General features: G+C 41.4%; 1 protein-coding gene across 1 annotated transcript in view; it reads left to right on the forward strand.

Moving 5' to 3' along the window:
- The window catches only part of QRICH2 (glutamine rich 2), a 64,454-nt gene extending 39,973 nt beyond the window's left edge, over window positions 1–24,481 (forward strand). Inside the window, 8 exon segments of the mRNA XM_087954186.1 lie at window positions 1,931–2,052; window positions 6,022–6,087; window positions 6,343–6,444; window positions 8,269–8,472; window positions 13,061–13,229; window positions 19,933–20,020; window positions 20,562–20,687; window positions 24,034–24,481. Coding sequence (XP_087810312.1) covers window positions 1,931–2,052; window positions 6,022–6,087; window positions 6,343–6,444; window positions 8,269–8,472; window positions 13,061–13,229; window positions 19,933–20,020; window positions 20,562–20,687; window positions 24,034–24,164 — 1,008 coding nt within the window. The 3' untranslated portion in view covers window positions 24,165–24,481.
- Window positions 24,482–26,518: the final 2,037 nt, after the last annotated feature.

Here is a 26,518-nt window from a genome sequence, read left to right on the forward strand (position 1 = left end):
CAAGCATATAAAATATATATGGCAATGGCTGCCTGCTGATTTTTATGATAGGAAAAAAAATCCACGTTACATTGTTTTATCTGCCTGCTGACATGACACCAGCAGAGGGAATGTTCTTTAAAGAACCAAGCCTATAGAGAGAACAGCACCAGATTTGTATTGCCACACAATACGAAGAACAGGGTGCCAGCAGAACAGCAGATGTCCTCCTTTCTGTTTGCTGAATGTGTTTGAAGTCTTCCTGCTTTTGATTTTAACCCACTCCATAAGTGCTTCACCAGATGCCAGATTCTACAGCCCAGGAGCTAGCTTGTCCTCTATTAGGGAATAGTGATTGCCAAGACCTAATGCCTACATTAGCTCCCAGACCTCTTATATTTGCCTGTGGGCTTTTTGACATCACTGCTGTTTTCACTGCCTAGTCCCTTAAGAGAGATTTGAAGAAGATCTACAACCGTCTTCTGTTCCACAAGCTTGGCAATGTTGAAATAAAAATCAGTGTGTCTGCCTTAAGGTTCCAGTCTTGTGGTAACCTATCCTATGTGCAAAAAAAGAATGAAATACTTTGCTTTATTCCCTTTCCATGTTCTTCCTAACATGTGCAAAATATATCCTAGTGGTTTCAATGAGAATAAGTTAATGGTAATCAATTCCATTGGTAAATTATGTTATCTGTGAAGAGTTATCTTCTGTCTACAAGTAGTCCTAGACTACAACGGTAATTGGAACTGGGACTGTTGTTAAGCAGTGCAGTTGTCATGTGACCATGTCACATAACCACAGCAGTTAACAGCAATTCTGGTTGCTCTTGTTAAACAAGGATTACATGGCTCATTAAGTGAGGATCTCATGTGTAATCCCAACTTCTGACTTTCTGCCAGTTTCCCAATTGGACTTTTCTTATGGGAAGCTGGCAGGAAATGCAATCATGTGACCTCAGCTTGCTGCAATATCTGGAATTCTAAGGAGTTTTGTAAGTCTCCCTTGTTCAGTGTCATTGTAACTTTGAATGATTGGATAAAAATTGGATTGTAACCTAAGGACTACCTCTATTTTCCATCAGCTTCTAATCAGTTTGATGGAATAACTTCTGGTCCCAATATTTTGTATGCATACACAAATGTAGGTAGTCCTTGACTTATGACCACAATTGAGCCTAAAATTTCTGTTTCTCACTGAGACAGTTGTTAAGTGAGTTTTGCCCCATTTTATGACTTTTCTTACCACAGTTGTTAAGTGAATCATTGCAGTTGTTAAGCTAGCAACACAGTTATTAAATGAATCTGGCTTCCTCATTGACTTGGCTTGTCAGAAGGCCACAAAAAGTGATGACATGACCCCAGGACATTGCAACCATCATAAATATGAGTCAGTTGCCAAGTATCAGAGTTTCACTTTCAGAATAAGGAAGTTATGCAAAGAGCAGAAAAAGAGTAAGATGAGGAGAAAAAGCTTTCCTTCTCCACTTTCTGTAGGCTGTGTTTGATTCTCTGTGTCTCAACCATGTTTCTTGATTGCTGTCCTTTTCCCAAAGCTGAGGAATTTCAGATATTCCAGCCTTCCAAGATGGAGATCGAGTCTCATTATAGTTTTATTCTTTTTCCAACTCAATTGCATATTTCTTCAAACCTTCTACTCTGTGCTTGAACTTTGCCCCTGCATTGGAAGTAAAACTCTTCCTGCACATATTCAACAAGTCTCCAGTGCTATTAACTCCTTAAAAGCAAAAATATTGTTGCCACATACGAGTTGATAGGTACCTATAGGTACATATTTCAGGAAAGAGAAATGGCCCACATTACTGTTTAGATTCTCCTGAAGTGAGGTTAATAGGTCCCTGTGAGTCTGTATTGCACATGATGTGACAGTTAATCCAGCTTTGGTCTCAGTGCCTTAAGCCCCAGAATCCCTGAATTTTTTTTCTGAATAGCTGGACCGCTTGGAACTGGATCCATTCAGGCAGCAGCTGGAGGATCGTTGGAAAGATATCCGGAAACAGTTGAAGCAAAGGGTTCCACAAGATGAAGGCGACGATGCTGCAGGGATCAGAAGGTAAGAGAGGCTAGAGAAAGACAGCTGTAGCATTAAGAAAGCCCAGTATAAGAATGGGCAGATGTTCAGTGGCAACAGCCGTCAGCCTTGACTTCCTATCCTACACTTGTGGTACAGTTAAAAATAAGAAGATAAAATGCATATGTGGGTCTTTGCACGCAGCCTGTAATCCCTGATACCACATACATTGAGCCAAAATGCACTTTACTTAAGGAGAATGTCAATGTGCTGAGTCATCACTTACATTTCCCTTCAGCATCTCCAAGTACCTGGCATATTTTGAGAAAATTAAAGGAAGCTCCCCATCTCCACCCCAGTCCGATAACAAAAATAGAGCTTTTGTAGAAAATGTAAATGTTTCCAAGACACTGCCATGAACATAACAGTTTTTATGCCTCCCTCCCTCCCTCCCTCCAAAAAATCACCAGTTTGGGGGAGCGGTGTTAGTGTTTGGAATTTGATGCCATTAGGAAACCTCAGGATTATAGGTAAGTTTTGGAAGTGGAAAAACCATCCTAGAATAAAATAGAGGCAACCATCTTCCATTCGGCGGTCAAGAAAAACTGCAGGGATATGTCCACATAATCAGGAATTGAGCTTTATTTGAAAAAGAATATATTTTTCTTTACTAACAAACATGACAGCTGGACACATGTTACCCTCAAACATGGAGCTACTGAACACTTATCTGAACTCTTACTTGCTTTCCCAGACCTTCACCTTGTCAATACAGGTAATCTTTGACTTACGACCATTCTTTTAAAAAACATTCAATGTTACAAAGACACTGAAAAAAGCAACTTATGATTGGTCCTTACACTTACTGACTGTTACAGTGTGCCTTCGGTCACATGATCAAAATTCAGATGCTTGGCAGCTGCTATATATTTATAAATTTATGATGATTGCAAGCATCCTGGGCTTATGTGATGGCCCTTTGCGATCATCTCAGTCAAGCAAAGACAATGAGGGAAGCCAGAGTTGCTTAATGACCACAGCAAAAAGATTGTAAAATTGAGCACGACTCATTTAACAACCGCATTGCTTTAGCAACCAAAGTTCTGGTCCCTATTGTGGTCATAAGTCGAGGATTACCAGCAGTCCTTTCCTTTAGAATGGCAAACTGCAGCCACTCCAGTGCACCACCAGAGGGCACTTGTACTTTGTGTGTTGACCCACTGGCTCGGCTTATTGACAAGGGAGAGAGGAGGGGGAAGCTGCTATGAATGTGATTATTTTAGCAGTACAGATCAGCAATTCCTGCTACATACCGTTAGATGATAAAATACACCAAGCGCTCCTATGCAAAGTGTCCATTGTATAAAATGCAGCAGAATCTCTTTGTCTAGCTATCTTGGCACCCCAGGAGTTGTCCTGCCTGTCCTGGTGTCTTGCTTTAAAAATCCTTTAATTAAATTAGAGAGTGATTATATGTAAAGGCTTGAAGAAATAAGATGCAAACATGGCGGGAGGCGCTGGCTGCCAAGAAGCATGTTTTCCTTGGATTTGGGGGTGGGGGGTGTTTCTCTTGAGGATACTTTTTAGAGAAAAAAGCGGTTTGGCAAGTCTTCCGCTCAGATTTGTCTCACTCAGCATCGGGGACAATGCCAGTTCCTGATTCAGGGTCCCACATCCCAGCCCTGATATGTCATGAGGAATTAGATGAAGGTGTGTCATGTTTGGGATAGGAAGGTCACCATAGCGATCTTATTTCCTTGGAAGGAACCTGCAAGGTAGCAGTGCAGTGGATGCAGCGGCCTTCAACGAAACAGAGGGGGGAAAAGGAAAGAAACACAAATGAGGCTAAACATATATGTGTCCCAGGATAATGTTGCAGCATCCGATCCTGGTCAGTCACTGGGATCAGAGGTTTTGTCTTCCAAGCTTTTGAACTCATGCTGGAGTCCATCCTTAGGGAACTTCTCTCTGTCATAAAAAAGTTCCCTGAGGATGGGCTTCATTCAACACGAGCCCGAAAGCTCGGAAGACAAAACCTGTGGTCCTGGTAACTGACCCAGATTGGATCCTGGAAAGAAAACAAACTAAGTGCAGCCAGTGCAGTGTGGAGGGAAAGACCACTCTTTGTTTTGTCAAAGCAAACTTTGAAAGTCCACAAGAACAGTTGCTTTCACATGAAGTTGTGAGAAGTCTATTATTAGACTTTGCCAGCCCTCCCAGAGGAATGATGGGAGCTGAAATCCAATCTGAGGGGCTGGACACCAGGAGGGTGAAGAGTGATGTAGTTTGACTATTTTGGAAATCTCTTTGCTCCCCAAACAGCAAGAATGAGCTCAGAGCTGGGTCTAGGATAGGCAACCTGTGGCCTCCCCGACGTTACTAAACTCCAACTCCCACATTCTTCCCAAGTGGCCATGCTAGGAGACCACTTGGGAGTTAGTCAGTAGCATCTGGGCAGCTACAATTTCCTCAGATCTAGAGGAGATGATCAGTTTAACATGTGGTGCCCCTATCAATTTTAATATTTGGTAATGCCATGGATTGTTGGTACTAGGGTTTTTGGAGTGCATCAAACATTATGTAGAAAGTGAGGTGGAAGAAAGCTAGTGATCTTGTTCGCTGCCTTTGGGGCTGGAAGGAGAAAGCACCCCACACAGCTCTCCCATAAAGTTCTGTCTGGAGTTCTCCAAATTGGTGGGGGGGAAACCTCCTTGTTTTGGAGAGGCAAATTCTCTCCCTCTCCCTCCCTTTTTCCTTTTCTAAGCACAAACAAATCATCATCATATTTCAGATCATCTTTCCATTCATGAAACCCTTTTGCAATTTCTCCTTAGTCAAATGTAATTGGATGGTGCTATTTTATCTGCAACTCACTGGCTGTGGAGATAAGATAGTCCTCAACTTATTGCTTAGCAAATATTTGAAGTTACAACAGACACCCCCACCCCACCCCACCCCCACATTCCCCAAAAAGGAACTTATGACCTGATTTTGAAGCTCTGACATTGCTCTCTCCCTTGTGGTCACAGGAATCGTGTTTTGGGCACTTGGCATTCTGCCCATAGTTACAGTCATTTGCAGCGCCCCACAGTCACATGATCATGACTTATGACAATTTTTCCAGGAACCAGTGTTTACTTCCAGTTGTCAGCAAAAACCAAGCTTTAAGGAACAGTTGACAACTGCTGTATTTGCTTAACAACCACTGCCAGAAAGGTCATAAAAATGAGTCCACAGTTCACATGGCGACTCACTTTACAACCATCATGACTTATGAACATAATGACCAGACTCCATTAGAGTCATAAGTGAAGGACTACCTGTACAGTGGCCAAATTTTGCCATCCATTCAGGGACGTCTTTTATCCTCCCTCATAGTAACTGTATTTACCCCTGGTGTCCAGGCTGAGCCTTTGATACAGATGTCCTCCCTCTAAAGTCTTCCTGTGGTTCCCGGACACTTTTCAAAATTACTATTGCGTTTTTTAAGATGGCAAGGGGGGGAATTATTAAATGCGTGGAAAGTAATCTAATTAACTGAATGTAACTAATTGAATAAAATATAATATTAGTCAAATGTAGCTCTTGTTCCAGCCCTGGCTGTTTCTTTGTCTCTCCCTTTCCTCTTTGAATATGCTGTAATTTCTGATACTGCAGCAAATTCAGAGTTCGACACTCCCCAGGGGCATTTTTAACATATAGTTGGTGAGAATTTCCACTATGCATTCCTGAATTTCCATCAACAGAACTCTGAATCCTTGCCCAATGAATGTTTTATTTTACTTGGCTTCTTTAAAGTGGAACTGTTTATTGTGGAAATAAATACTCAATTTAATGGGTATGTTAAAAATGCCTCTGCATGATATAAACATGCTAGGTTGCATTTATCCCCTACTCTGTGGCCTTCTGGTTTAAAAAAAGAAGCATGCTCCTGTTGCCAAACATATATTTTACCTCCTACTCCAACCATTCCCCTGTCTGATTTGTTGTTTCTTTTTTGTTCTCAAACAGGAGACTCCTGGCTCACTTCCACTGCATTTCTTGTGACCGACCCTTAGAGATGGTGGTGCCTGGCCCGTAAGTCTTTGCTTTACACTTTCAAATCAGATCAGTAATTGATCTGCTTAGATGCAGGTATACAAACACCTCTACTAGGCTGTAGATTCAGCTAGTCAGCGAGTTGCTGCCTATGTCTATCTATCTCCTGAGAAGCTGGCCTTTCCTTCATTAAGAAAGTGCTGGTAAGGTGTTAGGCCAGGAGCAGCTGCCCTCTGCTCTTTCACTTATTCTGCATCCTCCTTTATTTATCTGGTCTCCGTATTATCTTGACAGGCGAATTACGACTCTCCCAGCTGTTCCAGGTTTACCTGCTCATCAATCCCTTCGACCGTATATGGTTTATGAAATGGAACAAATCAGGCAACTGAACCGCAAGTAAAATGCAGATAGGAGCTTCTGTGTTTTCTTCTCTTGCAGTTTCTTTATTTCTCTATTCAGGAAATGAGTGAGATAGAGATTTGCAGTAGGAAGCCATAGGGAGGAGTTGAATATATAAAGTGAAAAGTATCCATCTAGTCAAATGATGTTCTTCGGATGGAACCTTCATTACATACGTCAACTTGCAACCATAGTTGAGACCAAAACGTCTGTTGCTAAGTGATACAATAATTGAGTGAGTCATCACGTAGCCATACCCAATTTTAGGACTGATTGCTTAAAGGTAAAAGTTTCCACTATCCAGTCATATCTAACTCTAGGAGGTGGTGCTCACCTCTGTTTCTTAGCGAAGGGAGCCAGCATTGTCCGAAGACATTTTCTGTGGTCGTATGGCCAGCATGGCTATATGCCAAAAGTATACAGAACACTTTTACATCCCCATCAAAGTGATACTTATTTATCTGCTCATATTTGCATGCTTTTGAACAGCTAAGGTTAGCAGGAGCTGGGACAAAGAATGGGAGTTCATTCCATTCCACAATACTCAGGTTTCAAACCTGGGCTGTCAGCTCTCCAGCTGACAAATTTCACATCTTTAACCATTGAGCCATCTTGTCTCGTAGATTGCTAAAACAGTCATTAAGGAAATCTGGCTTCCTCCATTGACTTTGCATGTTGGAAACTGGCTAGGAAAGTTACAAATGTGTTCATGTGTTCCCAGTATACTATAACTATCCATAAATACAAGCCAGTTTCCAAGCACTCCAATTGCAATATCAGGATGCTGTGATGCCTGTAAGTGTGAGGACTGGTCATAAGTCACCCTTTTCAGCACCATTGTGACTTCAAGCAAAGAATTATTTGTGAAAAGAATAGTTACAATTCAAGGGCTACCTGTAGTGAAAATTAAAATATTTTCTGTTTCTGCTGTAAAACTTTAAATGGCAGTGGAGAAAATGGGAAGTGAACATCTTGTTTCAAAACATCTCTTCATTTCTTATATTTCTTATATCTGTAGAATTGCTTCCAAAAACTTATGGCTGGATCATATAGCATACATCTTAGTTGAATGAACCCATAGAAGAATATTATTTTACTTTAAAGTCTGTTCATAGTTGTGTGAAGCTAATTCACTCTTGCTGATTACAGAGTTCTACATTAATAAAAGGCAGAGAACTCCTAGCTGGAAATGACCTCTAGGACCCTGCCAATAGCCTCCCTTCATCTCCCTTCTTCATGCAATCTCTCTCCTTTCTCCTCTCTCTCTTGCGCGCTCTCTTCCTCCCTCCCCCCTCTCTCACACATACCTCATCCCTCTATCATCTATCTATCTATCTATCTATCTATCTATCTATCTATCTATCTATCTATCATCTTTTAATTTTGTTTTGATCAGTAGCTATGGAATTTTTAAAAAGCCCAGTGACATGTCTATGTCTCAGAGTGTCCCAGTGCCTTAGCCTGCTTGATTCCCCTTCCCTGAGAATTAGGGAATTAATCTTCCCATTGGTGCTAATTTATTTCTTGTGACTAGGGAGACAGGGCGAGGGGCCATGTGGTATGTGTGAGAATAGAAAGCGGGTATATGAATTGGGGAGGTATGTGGTTCCCCAGAAAGTTATCTATTGCAAATGCATTTTGCATCACTGAGTAGATTCTTTCAGTGCTGCCTGTTATATGAATGCTAGTAAAAGATGTTGGGTACATGTGCCTTGCTTAACAGCATGGTTCTTTCCCCATCCTCCTCCTTTGACTCTTTGCTCTGGCACTGGGCTGCATCCATTCCTCCTCTTCCTACCTCTTCCCTATTCTATATTGTAGCAATTTGAAATTGGGACCGGGTGTTCGTTTTGATGCCCTGGAGAAGAGTGCTAGTCTGAACAAGTTACGGCGCATCCATTCCAAGATGCTCATGGACATACAGAAGGTGCAGAGTCATTATGGCGGAGCTGCCAGGGTCAACGCTCAGATGATCAGGGAAGCCCTGCAGTCCCAGTATCTTGGCTCAAGCCCTTTTGGCAAACGGTAGGACTTATGGGATAAAGCAAACTGTTCACCTTGCCAGACAGAAATATAGAAAACAAAGCAGGGTTCTGATCAATCTGTCATCCTGGTGCTTCACTCAGGAAAACATAAGATCAGAGGAACACTGCTCTGCCTTTCCTTAGCACTATTATGGTAAACAATAGATTGAGCATTACTACTCATTTCTGCCTACTTATAGTCAGTCATGCCTCACTCCCACCCCAAATTTACCAGGAAAACAGAGAGGGAAGGAAATTATAAAAGCAGCACATTGGAAAGGGAATAATTTTTTTTAAAATTACAGGGAGAATGATGATGTTTCTCTCAACGAGCTCTGAATATCCCATTGAACACAGCATTTGTCCTATCAAATTAAGTGTTGACACCAGGTCTGGAAAAAAAATCAAATTATAGGCCAAGAACTGGACACAGTAAAAGACCACCGTCAATCTAGAACTAACCAATGCATTTAATCAGATTCACATGAGGTATTTTGCAATATATGGATACTTGTGACTCATTAAAGCAGCTATGTACTTTTCCAGTAGTTATCCAGTCTGGGGGAAAAACCATATATGCTTTAATGAATTGCCGGCAAGTGCTATACAGCATTCATGCATTCCAGAACATTTCTTCCGAATCTATTTAGAAGTATTGTGCAGCAGCACTCATCTGTCTTAATATATGAACTGCAATGCTGGCTAAAGAGTATCTGATAATCCAGGTCACATAAACTGATGGTGCCACCTTCTGCAATGCAAATATTTGCATTTTTAGAATGATTTAGAATAGGAGTCCCCAACCTTTCCAGCTCTGTGGACCAGCCGTGATGGTGGTGGGGAGAGAGGATGGTTTTGTGCATGCCACTTGCCCAAAGAGAGCTTTGCGCTTTCATCTGCCATTTGCGTGGCCTTGTTCCCAATGGTCCATGGCCTGGTACTGGGCCCCAGACTGGGGGTTGGGGACCCCTGATTTAGAAGGAGGGGCCAGTAGTTCCTTGGCTTTAGCTTAAAGCTGAATTGATTAACTATATCCAAGAAATAGTGACTTTTTACTCACACCTTGGAATCAGGATCCTATTTAAATTTGGTAACCGTGTAAAATTGTTTGAGTGAGGAAAGGTTTGCGAAAGGAAGCTGTAAGCAGTTACAATTCCTGCAAAGATTTATTTGTTGAGAAGATTCTCTACTCCCTTTTACATAGTGTATACTGAAAAACTGCTATATACAGCAAAGGAGCTTCTTCCATTAAGAAATTTATCTTGTATGTATATCATCTCTGTTTGTATATATGAAAGGAAGCCATATGTATGCTTAGTATCATGAAATTAGCAGGAAATATTTACATAATTTTTTTCCATGTAGGAATTTTGCCATACCCTAAAGCAATCTTTTCATGTCCTTCTTTTACATGTTTGTAGGTTTGTAATAAGACAATGAACCTTTTAGTGGTTGGACTTGCTGCTTGGGTAATCATTTGCAATCCTAAAACAGGCTCAGAACTTCACAGATTTGCTAAACAAGTCAGACTTGATTGTTATCATGTTACAATGTATTCAGTGATGTCTATAAAGTGGCTCCTATACATGCAAATCCAAATCTGAAAATAATGTCCAAACTAGCTTAGGCTTAAGTTTGGCTCAGACTAGACTTCTTGTCTATAGTGAGATGCAAGGATTTTGTAATCAAATTTCTTCTTATCCAACCTTGCAATTTAGCTTGCATTTCTGCTTTACCTTAATATTAGTTTAATCCTGCTACTGCTGCATGTCTTGTTTCCCTACTTGAAATTCTGCTTTCTGTCTAGAAAACTGCTTTCCAGAAGTGGCTTTGTGAAAATAACTTTATGTTTGTTCCATATGTTTTATGTGCTTTCCTGTCCTCCAAGCCAGAGGCGAGGAACATGATGCTCAAGCAGGCTACTGCTATGTACTCTACCAAGTGTTTCAGTGAATCTGTTCCCAGGATTTCTCTGGAGAAGCTTAATGTTTCCTGGTGTCTTTAGGAAAAGGGATAGGCCAAAAGAGAGTCCTATATGATCTGATTAGCAGGCAGTAAATGGGTAGATCGGACCAGGAGAGAAAGAGTGCAGAAGTAGAGACTGGGGCTGTGTCTCTGTTGAGAGAGCTGAGCTCTGAAACAGCTGACCTGTGACTTGAAGAAAGCAAATGGGGTCATTCATCCATCCATTTTTCCAGCAAAGGGCTCCACTGCAAAACCTCATAGACCTTATCATTAAAAATAGCTGCTATTTCACATCTTCTTATGTGAGGACAAAAATATCATGTTGTATTAACTGTCTCACAACAATCAGGCCATTTAAAAATATTATTTGGGTTTTATTGTCCATTTTTGCATTTTGGAAGATCTAGCAATGTTCTAGACACTGTGGCACTTCTGATGCCATAATGGGAGGATATGAGAAAGGTCACCTATGGAGATATTAGGACAGTTTTCTTGCTGTGAAGAATGAAAGTCTAAAAGTCTGATTCTCTAATCCCCATCCTTTTAACAGACTCTAAGTTGGGAGCCCCACAAAGACTTTACTTTTCACTTCTATAATGGGCAAATATGGGTTATGCTTTGTTGACAAGCATAGCAAAGCCTGCTCAAAAACAAAATAACCTAAGCTCTGTGTCTTGTTTCCTTTTTCTGCTGACTCGGTCTTATTTCTTAGGACCACAAAAGATAGTTTATTGTTTCATTACCACTACCTTTGTTAGGGTAGTTTCTCATGATCATATAGGATCGGTTTGAGACTTCTACATTTCCAAGCCTTGGATAGGACCTCTTATCACATCACTCATGAGACCAAATAGGCCCCAAGTCTTACACTAGACTAGACCTTCATGGCTGAGAGAATTGATCATATAATCTGTAGGAAAGGACCAGGCTGAGCCAGAGAAAGGGATCAAGCACGTCATCAGTCTCGAGTCCCTTTATGTGCTCACAAGAGATCTAAGTCCAGCCCAGCTTGAATTCTGTTGACTCCAATTTACCACCAATTCACTTTGGCTATTAGTAGTTGAGATTTTTGCATAATGTTGGCATGCAATAAGCCTGTATTCATTTGAACCACCTTGACTCCTGATTTCCTGTCCTGATTTGACATAATCTTTAGGAGCTTTCTTGCCAGGGAGGCTTGCAGTACTCAAGGGCAGAGTGAACACAATTTCTGCCTCAGATTTGTGATACTGAAGAATCAAAGTAGCATGCTAACTTTTCAGGCTAGAGGGCAGATTTGGAATTTTCAAAGTTAACAAGGACATGCTTAAAATATGGCTGACAGGCGAGGTGAATTTAGAAAAGACTGCTTGAGCAAAGCTATTTTCCCAAATGCAATTCACCTAAACACAAAACGATGAGGTGGTTTCTGCCATTTCCTCACACACAGACACACATTCCCCCCCTCCCCCCATTTGTTTGATTTTGCCATCTCGTCTCATCTTTATGTCTTCTGGGCAGGTGGGCATACGGGCATACTTTCAGCATAGCAGTGGAATGCAATCACTCATCATTATGATTTCCTAAGAGTGGAGTCCAGAGTTTAGACCCTATGTAGAATGTCATAGTAAATGATGCTCAGACTAACTCTTAGCAATATGTCAGCTGAACTTCCTTCCTTTTCCTGTTGAAGGAGGACAGTTCTAATATCTTGTCCCATCTTTGGCATTTGGATTACAGACAACTTTGACTTTCTCTCAACAGAACACTCGAGCTATTTATCTTGCCCAGATAAACATCTTAATAATCAACATCTTAGAGGTCCTCCCTCCTCTAAGATGTTGATGATCGTTTTATCAACATTAGGAAAGAGTGATTACTATCTCATTGCGCATTAATACCATTTAAGGAAGCCATTTTGGATGCAGAAACCTCATATGATATCACCTGAAGCCAGTGCCATTTTTAAAAGCACTTTATTCCCTTTGGGGATATGAAAAATAGGAACGAGGATAGAAGACCTCTGAGAGATGCTATTCTTTTTTTATATATAACTAATCTACCCTACCCCTATTCCCCCAGAAAAGGTGCAAATTTTATCTGATAATGTTTGAATTTTAGCCACACAATGCTCAACTGTTACAGGGAACAAGGGAGGATTGAAAGGTGGAAATAGGAGCAGATTGCCACCCAGAGACACTCCCCCCTCTTTCACTCTAACCCTTGCTGTGAGCCTGTAAAATTGCTTTGTTGACAATCAGTCATTTTGCTATACTATGCTAAGATATAGTGGATGTCCACATGGTAGGATATAAGTATGCTGACCTTTTATACATTCTGGTTCACCAGATTAATCCAATTGCTTGGTTTACAGCACAATGAACCAAAAAATAAATATATTAAATATTCACACTGGCCACGGGGCCAAAATCACACTTCAAACCAGGCCTCTACAGAAAAGTCATGCCTGATCTTGAACTCCTAATTCTTGATTACAATGCTTCCCCTGCCCTCCCTTCTGCTGCTAATGCCCCAAAATGAATCTAATCGTTCAGAAACAAAGCGGTTGCTCTTTGGGGGTTTCTGGGATCATAAGGCTGCTGGACTTTGCCTCATGTCAATTATGGGTCCTTGCCTCTTTACAGAGAGAGACTTCCGGAGATGGCTGACATTAGCTACATGAGTGTACCTCGGCATTGTGGAGGCAGCCATACCCTCACCCATCCATTCAGACGCTCTGTGAAACTGCAACAGTTCAGTCAGAGTATGCCCTCTGTCCCGTCAGATGAAAGCACCATGCTGGCAATGATGAAGGTAAGGAGGAGCCAGGTGGAGAGAGAGGATGAACACTGGCACGGACCTAGAGCTGGACAACTGCATTTGAAGCTTAAAATGGCACTGCCTTTAACTGTTTCACATGATCTGCCCTCCAAAAGGGCAAGGAACTCTTACCTAAAGTGGAGATGTAAATACGGGTAGTCCTCGACTTACAACCCACAACTGAGCCCAACATTTATGTTGCTAAGTACTAAGGTTGTTAAGTGAATCTGGCTTCCCCATTGACTTTGCTTGTCAAAAGGTCACATGACCCCGGGACACTGCAACTGACGTAAATATGAGTCAGTTGCCAAGTGTTTGAATGCTGATCATGTGACCATGGTGATGCTACAACGGTCGTAAAAAACGGTTACAAGTCACTTTTTTCTACCCGTTCTGTTTAACTTTGAGCAGTTGCTAAACAAACTGTTGTAAGTTGAGGGCTACCTATAGTACAGGTTTAACATTTTGTCATTTAGTGCCTGAGAGGTTTTCCTTCCTGAGGTGTTTGCTACCTGTTTGTGGTTATTTATTAGCCATATAGTTTTGATAACACCTGGAGAAGAGTCTGGTATTGATCTGGTGGCCTTCCAGATGTTGCTGAAGTACAATTCCTAGCAACCTTATACTGACTGGCCAAGAGAGACAGATGTTGAGAGTTGTAATTAAGCAATGCAGAGAAGGTAGTAGGCTTCACAGCCCTTGCCTAGTGTAAGAAAAAGCACAGCAGGGTTAAACCACAGGTGTTCTTTGTCCATTGTTTATGTTCTTACAGTGCCTCAGGGTGAGGCTCTATAAATCTTATCTTTATTAAGCATGGAATTTGCCTCATTTGTAGCAATTGAGGCCTGGTTCCACCAGCACCTCCCCCAAGACCCCATTCCTATTTAGATACAGACTGGATCAACTACAGTAGAGTATATGGGATATTGTGAACTGCACTCCATTATGTATAGGCTACTTTGTCATTTTCATGCCCAAGGTTACCCTTTCTGTTTTAACCAATGGTTGTATATGGAGACCTAGTCATACTTACGCTAGGCCCATTAAAAGCAACATAGTTTACCTAGTTGGTATTAATGCCTCTGCTTTAAAAATGACAGTTTGTGTCTTCCTAAAGGTTCCTAAATTGGGCAGTTGTATGCTGTAATGGAAGAAGAAATACAAAGAAATCTCTTGTTCAGTCCTTCCTTGTGATTGGAGACATGTTCTTTTCCTTGAGAATTGGGGACCCACTAGCAGATGCTTTGCTAAAAAGTTTTACTAGCTTCTTTTGGAAAAATAAGTCTATTTCACGAGCTTATTTCAAGATTCGTCAGCTTTTCTTTTGTGTCTATGTTAGTGGGAGATAGGAAGGGGCAGAACAGGGTAGAAAAACCAAAAGTGAACAATCCCAGCCTTCAACCCTGAAAGTAGAAGAGCACATGAATAGGAAATTTCCAAGGCTTCATATTTGGGCAGCACTGAGAAATGCAATCCAGTGCCAGCCAACCGTTTGGTCAGACAAGCTTGTCAGTCTTTCACAACAATCTCTCGCCTTATTTAAGCACTTGGAGAAGAAAGAGTATAATGCCTTTCTGAATAACAGCGATAACAACATCACTGGGTTTTTTTTAGAGTCTCCCCTTTCACGCTCTTAACTTCAAGGTCGCTGGCTTGGTATTGTCTTTTGAGATAATGGATATACTTTACTACCTGTCTCTGAGATTTCTATAATATAAAAGCAACTGAAGAACAAAAGTCTTTTTAGCCACAGGTTCCTCTGTAATTTCTTTTTATTCTCCTCCGTTAGCAGAGATATGATAACACAACTTGGCCATCTTTGCTAGAGTCATTCATGCTAATACAATTCCATTGTTCTGACTCCAATAATGCTAGATGCAGCTGAAAACCTTCCCATCTGGTACAACACAGGCACATGTACACACACACACACATATGAAGTATGACTACAAATCCTATAGCCATTCCCCCCATGATTGTGTCAGCTAAAGATGAAGGGAAATGTAATTTAAGAATTCTAAGGGAGGTTGCAGATTGGAAAAAGCTAAACTGAATCTCCTGGGTGGTTTCCTGATTATAGCCCCTCACTTTTGTGTGTATGATCCCGTGCAGCATGCACTACCTATCCCACTTACCTTACATGCCAGGCAGCATTCCACTGTGAGGCATTAGCTTTTTACTCCCAAGTGAAGTTGGGGAAAGTTAAGTCAGCGGTTGTCAGGGGAGGACTCTATTGGGTGAGAAAGGATGGAAAGAAAGGAAACAAGGCAATTTAGGATTGTGAAGATTTTATTTATTTATTTTATTTTTTTTATTTTTATTTATTTGATTTGCCAATTGTTTACAAGATAATAAGTATAAATGTATACATAGTTGTGAATACATGAAATGGGTACATATAAGAAAAATAAAAGAATAAGAGAAACAATAGGACAGGGACGGTAGGCACGTTGGTGCGCTTTATGCACGCCCCTACAGGCCTCTTAGGAAAGGGGTGAGGTCAATAGTAGACAGTCTAAGGTTAAAGTTTTTGGGGTTTGGGAAGAAACTACAGAGTCGGGTAGAGTATTCCAGACATTGACCACTCTATTGCTGAAGTCGTATTTCCTGCAATCAAGTTTGGTGCGGTTTACTTTGAGTTTGTATCTATTGTGTGCTCTTGTGTTGTTATGGTTGAAGCTGAAGTATTCATTGACAGGTAGGACATTGCAATGTATGATTTTATATACCATGCTTAAGTCAGACCGAAGACGGCGTAATTCAAGGTTTTCAAGTTCAAGAATTTCAAGTCTGGTGGCATAAGGTATTCTACAACGAGTAGAGGAGTGGAGAACTCTTCTTGTGAAATATTTCTGGACTTTCTCAATTGTGCTAATATCAGATACGTAGTGTGGGTTCCAGACTGATGAACTGTATTCGAGTATTGGTCTAGCAAATGTTTTGTACGCTCTGGTTAGTAGTGTGATATTACCAGAGAAAAAGCTACGTAGGATTAGGTTAACAACTCTTAATGCCTTTTTGGCTATGTAGTTGCAGTGGGCTCAGCACTTAGATCATTAGAGGTGAGTATTCCAAGGTCCTTTACAGAGCTTGAGTCATCAACAAGATCTTGACTATTCAGCTTGTATTTTATTTTCTGATTTTTTTGCCAATATGTAAGACAGAGCATTTATTTGTTGAGATTTGAAGTTGCCATTTGTTTGACCACTCTGATACATAGTCAAGATCTTTTTGTAGGGTAGCAGTATTGTCTGTGGTATTGAACAGCTTTACATCATCAGCGAAGAGAACGCAATTGCTCTTAATATGATCACAGAGGTCGTTTATGTAGAGTATGAAGAGAGTTGGTCCTAGAACACTGCCTTGGGGAACACCACTATTGACAGGTACTGGATTTGATAGTACGCTCCCGATTTTGACCATTTGTTGTCTGTTTGACAGGAATGCTTCTATCCAGTTATTCAGTTGTCCAGAGATACCATAGGATTTTATTTTTAGGAGTAGTTTGTCGTGTACCACTGAATCAAAGGCTTTACAGAAGTCTATGTAGATTGCGTCTATTGCTTTGCCCTGGTCGAGTTGTGTCGTCCATATGTTTTTGCAGTGTAAGAGTTGCAGATTACAGGATAGTTTTTTTCTGAAACCAAATTGTTTATTGGAGAGTAGGTTATTTGTCTCTAAGTGAAGGATGATGGATTGGTTAATAATTGATTCCATGACTTTACAGGTGACGCAGCATAAGGAGATTGGCCTGTAATTTTCAACTAGGCTTGGGTCTCCCTTTTTGAAGATGGGGATGACTGTGGCTTGTGACCATAGGTTAGGCAAGGAGCTGGTTCTGAAAGATTTTTCAAAGATTATGCTTAGAGGTTTGGCTATGGCAGTGGATAGCTTTCTTAAGAAGTAGGCACATATTCCATCCGGTCCAATAGATAGAGATGGTTTTAGATTGCGTAGTGCTTTTTCAACATTGTCTTCTGTGAAATCGATATGTATTAGATCATTGTTGTTATCTGTGGTACGGCTAGGAAATACTGGGCATGATCCATTGCTGTTTACAAATACTGAGCCGAAGAATGTGTTAAAGATGTTGGCTTTAATGGTGTCAAAGCAGTCTTTACCATCAGGTCCTATCAAGGGAGGGATGGACCTTGAGTCTTTTAGTTTGTTGTTTACAAAATTGTAAAAGCACGGTGGAATTGGTGCTTAGAAGGTTTTCCTCTTGTTTAATGTGATAATTGGTGCATTCGGTCTTTATCTGGTGGCATAAATTTTTGTATCGGTTTTTGAAATTGGCAACGTGACCAGATTTGTTTTTCCGCCAGAGTGATCTCTTTTTGGATTGAAGTTTCCTTATTGATATGGGTAATCTGCTTTTTTGTTTTGTTTTGGGAGTTGTTGTTGGTACATATAGTTTGATGACTCTTTTGACTTCAAGTAAAAATATGTTGTAATGGTCTTCAACAGTATTGCATCCAGTGAATAGAGATTGCCAATCAAGGGATGAGAGATCGTTGTGTATAAGATCATAGTTGCCTTTTTTGAAGTTACAATTGGGAATTACATCATTGTGGTGATTTTTGTGTGGACGTATGTTGAGACAAAAGTCAATCATATTGTGGTCACTACTGGAAAGGGTTCTTTAGTTTGTATTCCGTAAATTAAATTCAAACTATTGCAGAAGATGAGATCGAGGCAGTTGTTTAGTCTAGTGTTGTTGGTTACTAGTTGTTCCAGTCCCAGATTTGTAATAGCATTGTAGAAGGTTGTGTGTATGATTTCAGTTGTACATTCATTTAGGGACCAGTCAATATGAGGTAGATTGAAATCACCAAGAAAGATAAAAGGGTATGGGCAGGATGCAGCCCATGTTAGTAATGTATTTAGCTTGTTTACATGTTCGATGTCATAATCAGGTGCTCTGTAACATAGTAAGAATCGAATTGTGATATTTAAGGATAGTTCACAGATGATGGTCTCAGGAAGAGCAAGCTCCTGGGTAACTTGGATATTTTTTAGATGTAAGGATTTTTATAGAAGATAGCAACACCACCTCCTCGACGATTTTCACGATCTGATCGGTAAACATGATAGTCTCTACTGTGGTAATGGAGTCGGGAGAGATGCATTGAGCCATGTTTCACAGACAAATATAATGTCAAAGTTAGCCATATTTAGGAGGATGAGAAATTCAGGTATTTTATTCACGAGGCTTCTTGCATTGAGTAGTTTGCATTTAAGGCCGGCAGTAGTTGGAATTGAGGTAGTTGGGGGCGTGCGTGCCTAGTCTTGGGTGATGGTGGATCGGTTGAGGTAGGGTTGTGGTTGAGGGTAAAAGCTGAGTATTGGGTTGCGTGGCTTACTTTTTGATACAGTCAGCATGGTAGTCAATGTACAGGTCCTTCTCTCCATTGTCTAGACGGTTTTTGAGTTCAATGCGGAGTACACGGGAGCGGGCACGTTGCTGTATGGTTAGGTCAGGGCGGCAACGGAGGTTCTTATGGTTGGTGTTGGTTTTGGCGAGTGAGTTTATAGTATAAATGAATTTACGTTTGCTTGTTTCATTTTTGCAAATGACTCTGCACAGGCGTGGGGCTACAGAGCCGTCACTGTTATTGAGCTCTCGGCCAATGCGTGAAATGTCAAGTATTTCATCAGCGGAGATGGTTGATGCTTGAACACGCCTACAACAAACACAACACCTACAAACACCGTTCATTACCAAACAGTTTCTATCATAATACAGCAGACTTTTCCGCGACCCACAACCCTACACCTAACAGGCCAAACAGAACCAAAATGAGCAACAGGGAGAGGAGGAGTGAGGTGAGAACGGGAAGAGGAAGGGCGCAAGGGGGGCGTTGTGACGAGAGGAGTGCCTTGAAGGGCACCGCCGCGGCCAGGCGGCTCCAGCGCGGGGGAGACCACGGGCGGGCACCGAGCCCCCGCCACCCCACCCGCCCCCCAAGATGGAAATCTCCACAGCAACACTTGGGGCAAAGTGATTGTTCCTGCAATTGGAACTGTAGTATCTCCTTTGGAGAAAGTTCTGAAGTTGATCGGTTTGGCAGAAGCCTCCAGTGATGTCAGGGACATTCCAAAATTGTGACTGGCACATCCTTTGTATGTGGAAGGAGCTAATCACTCAATAAGACCCTCGGGTTCTCGGGTTAATAAGAGAACAGAGGATAGAGCTTGCTTAACTATGCTCAGAAACAAAATTGGACCACAGTGAATTGAAATCTTCAATAAGTTCAATTAATTTCCAAGCTACATTTTTTTGAGTTCCATGTTTGTTCCTGCCCTGCTCCCACACAAGTAGGCTCCCCAATGGTAGCATGTATCTTTTTACTGCAAGGGACAGAAATCCCCACTTGTTTCTGTATAGTTCAATACAATTGGATTTCTGAATAGCAATTGACAAACCTGACATGCCTTTTCTAATTTTCCAGAACTGGAAATGAGGCATTGTGCAGCAGATGGAAGGCAGCAATGATTAGGGACAAGACATGTGTAACTGCCTGTGAATTGTTTTAAAGGAAAAAATCCAATTTCTAAGTTCCAATGGTCTATCCAGTCACCAGAATGTGGTTTTCAAGCTCATTCTTCAGCTTTACAAGTAAAAACCCTTGTAAAAAGTGGTTAACCTTTAGCAAGGTTCAGCTGAAATTTCTTCTGTGTTTGCATTTACTTCCAGCATGAAGAAGTAGATATACTGGGTCTTGATGGTCATATTTACAAAGGACGTATGGACACACATCTTCCATCAATAACTGGAAAGGAATGTGAGTTTTGTATTCTGTTTGCAGGTGCTCTGAGTAAACCTAGTCATTCTTTCTTTTTATCCCAGGCATTTTGAAGTATTTTGGCACTGTACCTTCCTGTCAAGTAACTGTCAATAGCAGTATCCTCCAACTTTGAGCCTTTTGGTTCCAAAACGTTGCAGACAGCATGACCTTAAGTGAGAAATTACGGAAGTTGTATTTAAATTAGGTGGGATCCTGATGGAAGAACACCAACCTATAGAACAGTCTTCAAACTTGACAGTTTTAAGACTTGTGGACTTCAACTCCCAGAATTCCTGAGCTAACATGACTGGAGGAGGAATTCTGGGAGTTGAAGTCCACAAGTCTTAAACTTGCCAAATTTGAAGACCCTTGCTATAGAACAAACAGATCTCTGTGTTTGTTCTGGTGGGGAATTGACCCTGAGAAATATACAGCAATTTCACAGGTGGGCATATTTGACTTCTTGGTGTTGCTTGTGGGACTTTACCTTCATCTGTGTCCAAATCACTGATGCCTCCCCTTACACTTCTCTCATCAGATGTCCCAAGAACAAGAAGCAAGCTCGCTCGGTCTTCCTCACAAAGGCAGCACCCAATGTTCAGTGACCTGGCCAACCTCCCCGCTCGCCCCCACACTGCAAAAGTGTCTGTGGGCAGCACATCAGGTATGTTACAATCCTGAATCAAGCTTGATTAGAAATAAAAATGATGCCTGAAGCCCACCCAGAATTGCTTAGAGAGTGTTTCCTTCAACTATCTATGAAATAATTGCCGAGGAAAGCAGAGCAGTGATGATGCTCAAATGAAGTTTCTGAGTGATGGTCTATATTCAATTTTATCACCGTAGGATGGGCACTGTGCAGATAACACTTGCTGAGGACTCCAAATAACCTGCTGCTTACTTGACAGAACCATACTTCACAAGATTTCCTTGAGAAAAGCAAAGAACTATTGAATTAGTGACCTTTCATAAAATTAAAAGTTTTGAACAGTGAGGTAATAGCCAGGCAAAAATGGGCATTTGTGAAATCTCCAAATTTGGGGTGACTCAAACCCCAACATTTAATTCAGTCCTCACTTTAAAAAAGTAACTTGTGATGTTTGAAGTACTGAAATCTGGGACTATTTCTTTGTTAGAACCTCACTTAGGCTAGCAATATAATAGCCAGACTGCAACTTTCTCTTTTTCAGCTTTCACTAGTATGTTTATGTTCTTCTATTTCCCATGAGAGATGAGGTTAGTTTCCCAGGAAACTGGCAGATCCTGCTTAAGCATTGAGCCTCTGCCTTTCTGCAGACACCCAGTAACAGGAACCCCTCTTTCTATCTATGATTCGTGTAGGCAGTGGATCTCCAAGGCATGAGAAAGCCTTCAGGACATCATCTCTTTAGTAAAGAGTCCCTTATGGGCCGGACAGAAACAAAGCATAATTTCCCAGCCTTGTCCTGACCTTCCAACTCTGTTGGACTCCAATAACTGCTTTGTCCCAAAGCTTCAAAACAGAAAATAATAGGAGCTGTAATCCAGAACTGATATCATTTTGTGGAAGGCTGCTGTTTTCAAAAATGTTTTTAAAAGTAGGAATAAAACCGGTAGTTAAGAACTGATATGCAGATCCACGCCTGGTAGGCTTTTTATTGTTTTTGTGAGAAAACTCTTCCGAGCTGAGTGATGTCCATGTGATCACATCGCTCCATGATCACAATCCCAGCTTGCCCAGTTGTAGTCATTAATCAGACAAAGAGAAAGAGCTGTCTGCCCAAGTGGGCAGGCAGTTCTCCATATCTGGAAAGGACCTCCTGTGGTAGATCCAAGCCTTGGTTCTGCAGCCCGTCACAGATGTCCCCTTCCCCTCATGCACAGAAGGGAACTCATGCACCAGGCTAGAGAAAGCAAGTGGAGATATTTCCAATTCCCATTTTGTTTCTCCACCCCACTACACTGGTTCTCTTTCCTCCATGCGCAGAAGGGAACTAGTGCACTGGGCTAGAGAAACGAACTGGGGATTGCAAAGAATGCTGCTTTGTTTCTTCAGCCCAACACATGAGTTAGTGTCCCCTTCTTGTGCAAAAGGGAATTCTTGTGTGGGGCTGGAGAAATTAAGTGGGCATCTTCATAATCTTTAGCTTATATCCTTTCTTCTCTGCGCATAGAAGGGAACTGCTATGCTGGGCTGGGGAAACAAAGTGGGGGTCACAAATTTCCAAGCTTTGTTTCTGTAGCCCTATGAAGGATTTTTGCCCTCTCCTTGTGAATGAAAGGGAGGGGAAATTCTTTGGCAGGTGGTATCAGCTGGCAAAATTTCCTGCCAGCTTCCCCATTGACTTTCTGGGGAAGCCGGCAGAGAAGACTGAAAATAGCAATCACATAATTGTGAGGCACTTGGCAACCTGTCATAAATGCAAACAGGCTGCCAAGCACCCAGATCAGAATCATATGACTGCAGGCGTGTGTGTGTGTGTGTGTGTGTGTGTGATCTGCTTTACGGAGGGTAAAGCGCCATTTCCGAGTCATCATGACTTCAAACGGTCATCAAATGACAGTTTTAAATTGAAGACTCCTTGTAATGGTTGCTCCTATATTTGGTTTGATGTATTGTAAATAGCCCGTTATGTACTTCCAGAAACACAGGTAGTCCTCAATCTATGACCACAATCGGGACCAGAATTTCAATTTCTAAACAAGGCCATTTTTAAGTGATCTGTGCCCAATTTTATGGCCTTTTTTGCCACGGTTATTAAGTAAATTGTTAAAGTCATTCAATGAATCGTGTGGTTGTTAAGCGAACCCAGCTTTCTCCATGGTTATGGCTGTTAGAAGCTGACTGGGAAGGACCCAGGGATGCTGCAACCATCATAAAAATATGCCAGTTGCCAAGTGCACAAAATTTTGATCAGGTGTCCGCATGGATGTTGCGATGGTTCTAAGTGCAAGGATTGGTCGTAAGTAACTTTTTTCAGTTGCACTGTAACTTGGAATGGTTGCTAAACAAATGTCTGTAAGTCAAGGACTACCTATACAGCATACAGATTCCCACCAGTGAGAATCACATGATCAAAGATATTGGCAGAATGATAAGCATGCTTCGTGTTTCATTTAGCTGGCAATCAGCCTTCCTTCTTACCCTATTTTAGTCCAAGTTAAATCTGAACTTTACCTTTTACCAGGTACACACTATAGTGAAGTACACACTAAGTTGAGCCCCAAATTTCTGTTGTTAAGTGAGAATTTGTTAAAGGAGTTTTGCCCCATTTTACGACCTTTCTTGCCATGGTTGTTAAGTGAAATGCTGAAGTTGTTAATTTAGCAACCTGGTTTGTTAAGTGAATCTGGCTTTCCCCATGGACTTTGCTTATCAGGAGGTCGGAAAAAGTGATCACATGACCCCGGGACACTGCAACCGTCATAAATATGAGCCATTTGCCAAGCCTCTGAATTTGGATCCCATGATCATGGGGATGCTGCAAAAGTTGCAACGGTGAAAAACGGTCACATGTCAATTTATTCAGTGCCGTTGTAACTTTGATCGGTCACTAAATGAGCTGTTGTAAGCCAAGGATTACATGTATGTTAAACCTGTCTTTCAAACCAAAATAGATGGTCAATCGCCGATCATCAGAGGAATTAGAGACAGGCAAGTTTCAAGTGTGGTAGAGTAGTTAAAATGGCTTGTAAGCAGAATGACATCATAGCAGATCTGGGATCCCAGGAAATTTTCTTTGTCAGTTCAGGGCTTCTTTTCACCCTGTTTGGTTCCCCTGACTAGCAGAACCTTTCAGGATTTCAGACAGGGGGCTCTGCCAGGTTTAACTAGAGACACCAAACTGAAGTCTCTTCTTTCATCATTTAAGGGCAGGGACCGGGAAAATGTCAAATTAAGGTGGTTTTGTGCATAGAAATCAGGGGAAGGGAAGAGGCTTTCACAGGGAAAATGGACTCTGCTGATTGGCTCAACCATTTTTTATAAGACTAACAGTAAAATTGGATGTGGCTGTTTTTGTGTGTTTCAGCTAAATCAATAACAGACAAGTCTGCGTCTCCGTTAAGGAACTCGGAAGAGTCTGGAAATTTGGAGAGAGAAACTTTTGAGGTTCGAATGACCGTTTCCTCAAGACAACGGTCTGATGAGCAGTCTACTTAAGCCAAGAGGATCTAGTTTTGGAATCGCGGAGAATAAAGAGTGTTTTAAAGGAGAAGGGTGCAGATCTTCTGCTGCTGTGGAGCCATGGCCCTCTGGCTATGCCCATAGTGTCTAGTCTCTGCTCTTTCCTATAGTGATGTTCCTGGAGGAATCTGCTAGTGGGTGGAGCAGGGGTAGGTGTGTACAAGGTGGTGGAGTGGAGTGGGGTTTTCTTCTGCATTGTTCCACTGAGTCTACAGGTCATTCATTTTTTCACGAGAAGTTCAATTTCAGTACAAAATCCTCTATATAAACTGACTAAAAATAGTTGATTTTAAGTATCTGCTAGTCCCCGTTTTCTATTTGTTGATTTGTGTCCACAGTGAGATATAAAAATAGCCATGTAAAAGAAAGCCACTTTTATAGTCTGAGAAATTTCTCTCTGCTGTGTGAAGAGAGAGAGAGAGAGAGATTGGATCTATCATCTCTCTTTATCTATCTCTATCCCAGAAGTGGGCTACCTTCTGACCTTTCACAGGTGGCATAATATCAGTATGTAAAATATGTGCATATTTACAGATTTTTGCATCCATTGATGATTTTCTGGAAAGCTCAGAAATTGTTGAGACTCTTCTTCTTAGTGCAGAAATCACAGCAAGTCAGGCTCTAACTCCTGGACTGAGCAATCTTGCAGTCAGTATATTATGCAGAAACAGTCACTTCTAGAGAATCGGTAGCAGCTGTTAACAGCAATAAATCAGTATGGAGAGGCAGGGTGAGGAGTTTATAAACTTGTTCACACGTGTGCTGCAAGGAGATTTTAGGGTTGGTGGTGGGTAAGATGGGCTTTGTGTATTGTTAATGAATGTGCAGATCCGTACATATGAATGAATATACACATGTACAAGCACATACCTAACGCCACCAAATTATTTTCTGATGCTGCTTCAGCCTTGCCTTATTAATAACAAGTTTAATTTGGCAAACTCTTTTACCCTGCTACTCATGAAGATCAGTAGAATTCCTAACTTTCATCTAATTCCAAATCTGAGGTGTATTTTGCTTCAGTGCAAGGCAGAGGATAATTGCTTGTCATCAGTTGCTTATATTTAAAGCAAAAAAACCCCATTATTTTCCACTGAAAAACGCAAAAATAGCCAAGCACTTAAAAATATCCGCCCTGGCTCTGAATCCCATTGAATTAGTGTGCCGCATTACATGCAGGATGAAACAATGACAGGTCCTTGATTGGTTGGTAATCTGCATCACCTTTAAAAGTATTTAATGTGCCGGTTGGTTAGCTGTAGTTGACACTTTAGCAGTCAAAATTTAGTAGCAGAGTGAACCCAAGAAAAATATTTCTAGACTTCACAAGACAAACAATTATTCCCTTGATCTCAAGCATACATTTGAAGTAATCACACTGTTTCAGTTGGGCAAGCAACTAATTCCGCTTCTCTGTGGCCAACAGATTTAGTTCCCTAGTGAATCTTAAATCACCGCTTTAGAATTTAGAAAGCTTTCCAAACCAAACAAGACTTTGGTGGAAAAGAACATTTGGTTTCCCAGTATGGCTGTGGATCTTTCAGTGCCTAGTTACATAATACAAAATTCAGCCAGACTACACAAATATCACTGTCTCTCATTCTGCAACAGAAAGACTTCATTGCGTTTTTTAAAAAAACATGCAGAGGAGCTATTGTATTGTTCCTGAGCTTGAGAACCTCAGCCAAATGGTTTGTAGGGATGAGAATGAGCACTTTCTTTCAAGAATTCCATCATGTAATGTAGGTGGCTGCTCTGCTTTTCACTGATAGCATGCAAAGGCTAGCGGTATCAGACTGGACCAGGGCTTAGGGACTACCAGTGGGGCTTCTCTGCCAACACTGCTACCATTTTGGCAGAATGCCAGGGGCAGAAGTAGTCATTCTCTTAGACCCAAGGAAGGCTTCTTAGATGGACCCCCTTTGAGTATTAGTCATCAAAAAGCCAACGGCTACATTGGAGGAAGCAGACTTCTGCTTGTGCAAGCTTGCACCGTCATCAGATAAACAACAACTAGGATGCTTCCTTAATATAGAGGCTACCAGATTTGGACTGCAAGAATCTGGGTCATTAGAGAGCCACAAAGCATTTGTGTGTCTCTGCTGCATTCTACCACTTGCCTTGGTCAGTACAAGCTACAGTACATTTGCAGCCTACTTCCAGCTGCCATTCTGTCATCACCCACTAGGCCCGAGTTCCCCTGTGGGTGGCAAGCTGAGTCTGCAGAAGACTACCAGCAGATTTTTTGTTATTTTAAATTGAAGTAGTGTTGAATTTAAATTGACCCTCTGCCCCGAGAATCTCTAGGTGGCTGCTGCTCCTGTTGTGTT

This window comes from Notechis scutatus, chromosome 2 (genome assembly GCF_049901735.1).
Source record: "Notechis scutatus isolate UNSWTSFEM ecotype Mainland chromosome 2, rNotScu1.2, whole genome shotgun sequence".
In the NCBI taxonomy this organism is placed as follows: Eukaryota; Metazoa; Chordata; class Lepidosauria; order Squamata; family Elapidae; genus Notechis; species Notechis scutatus.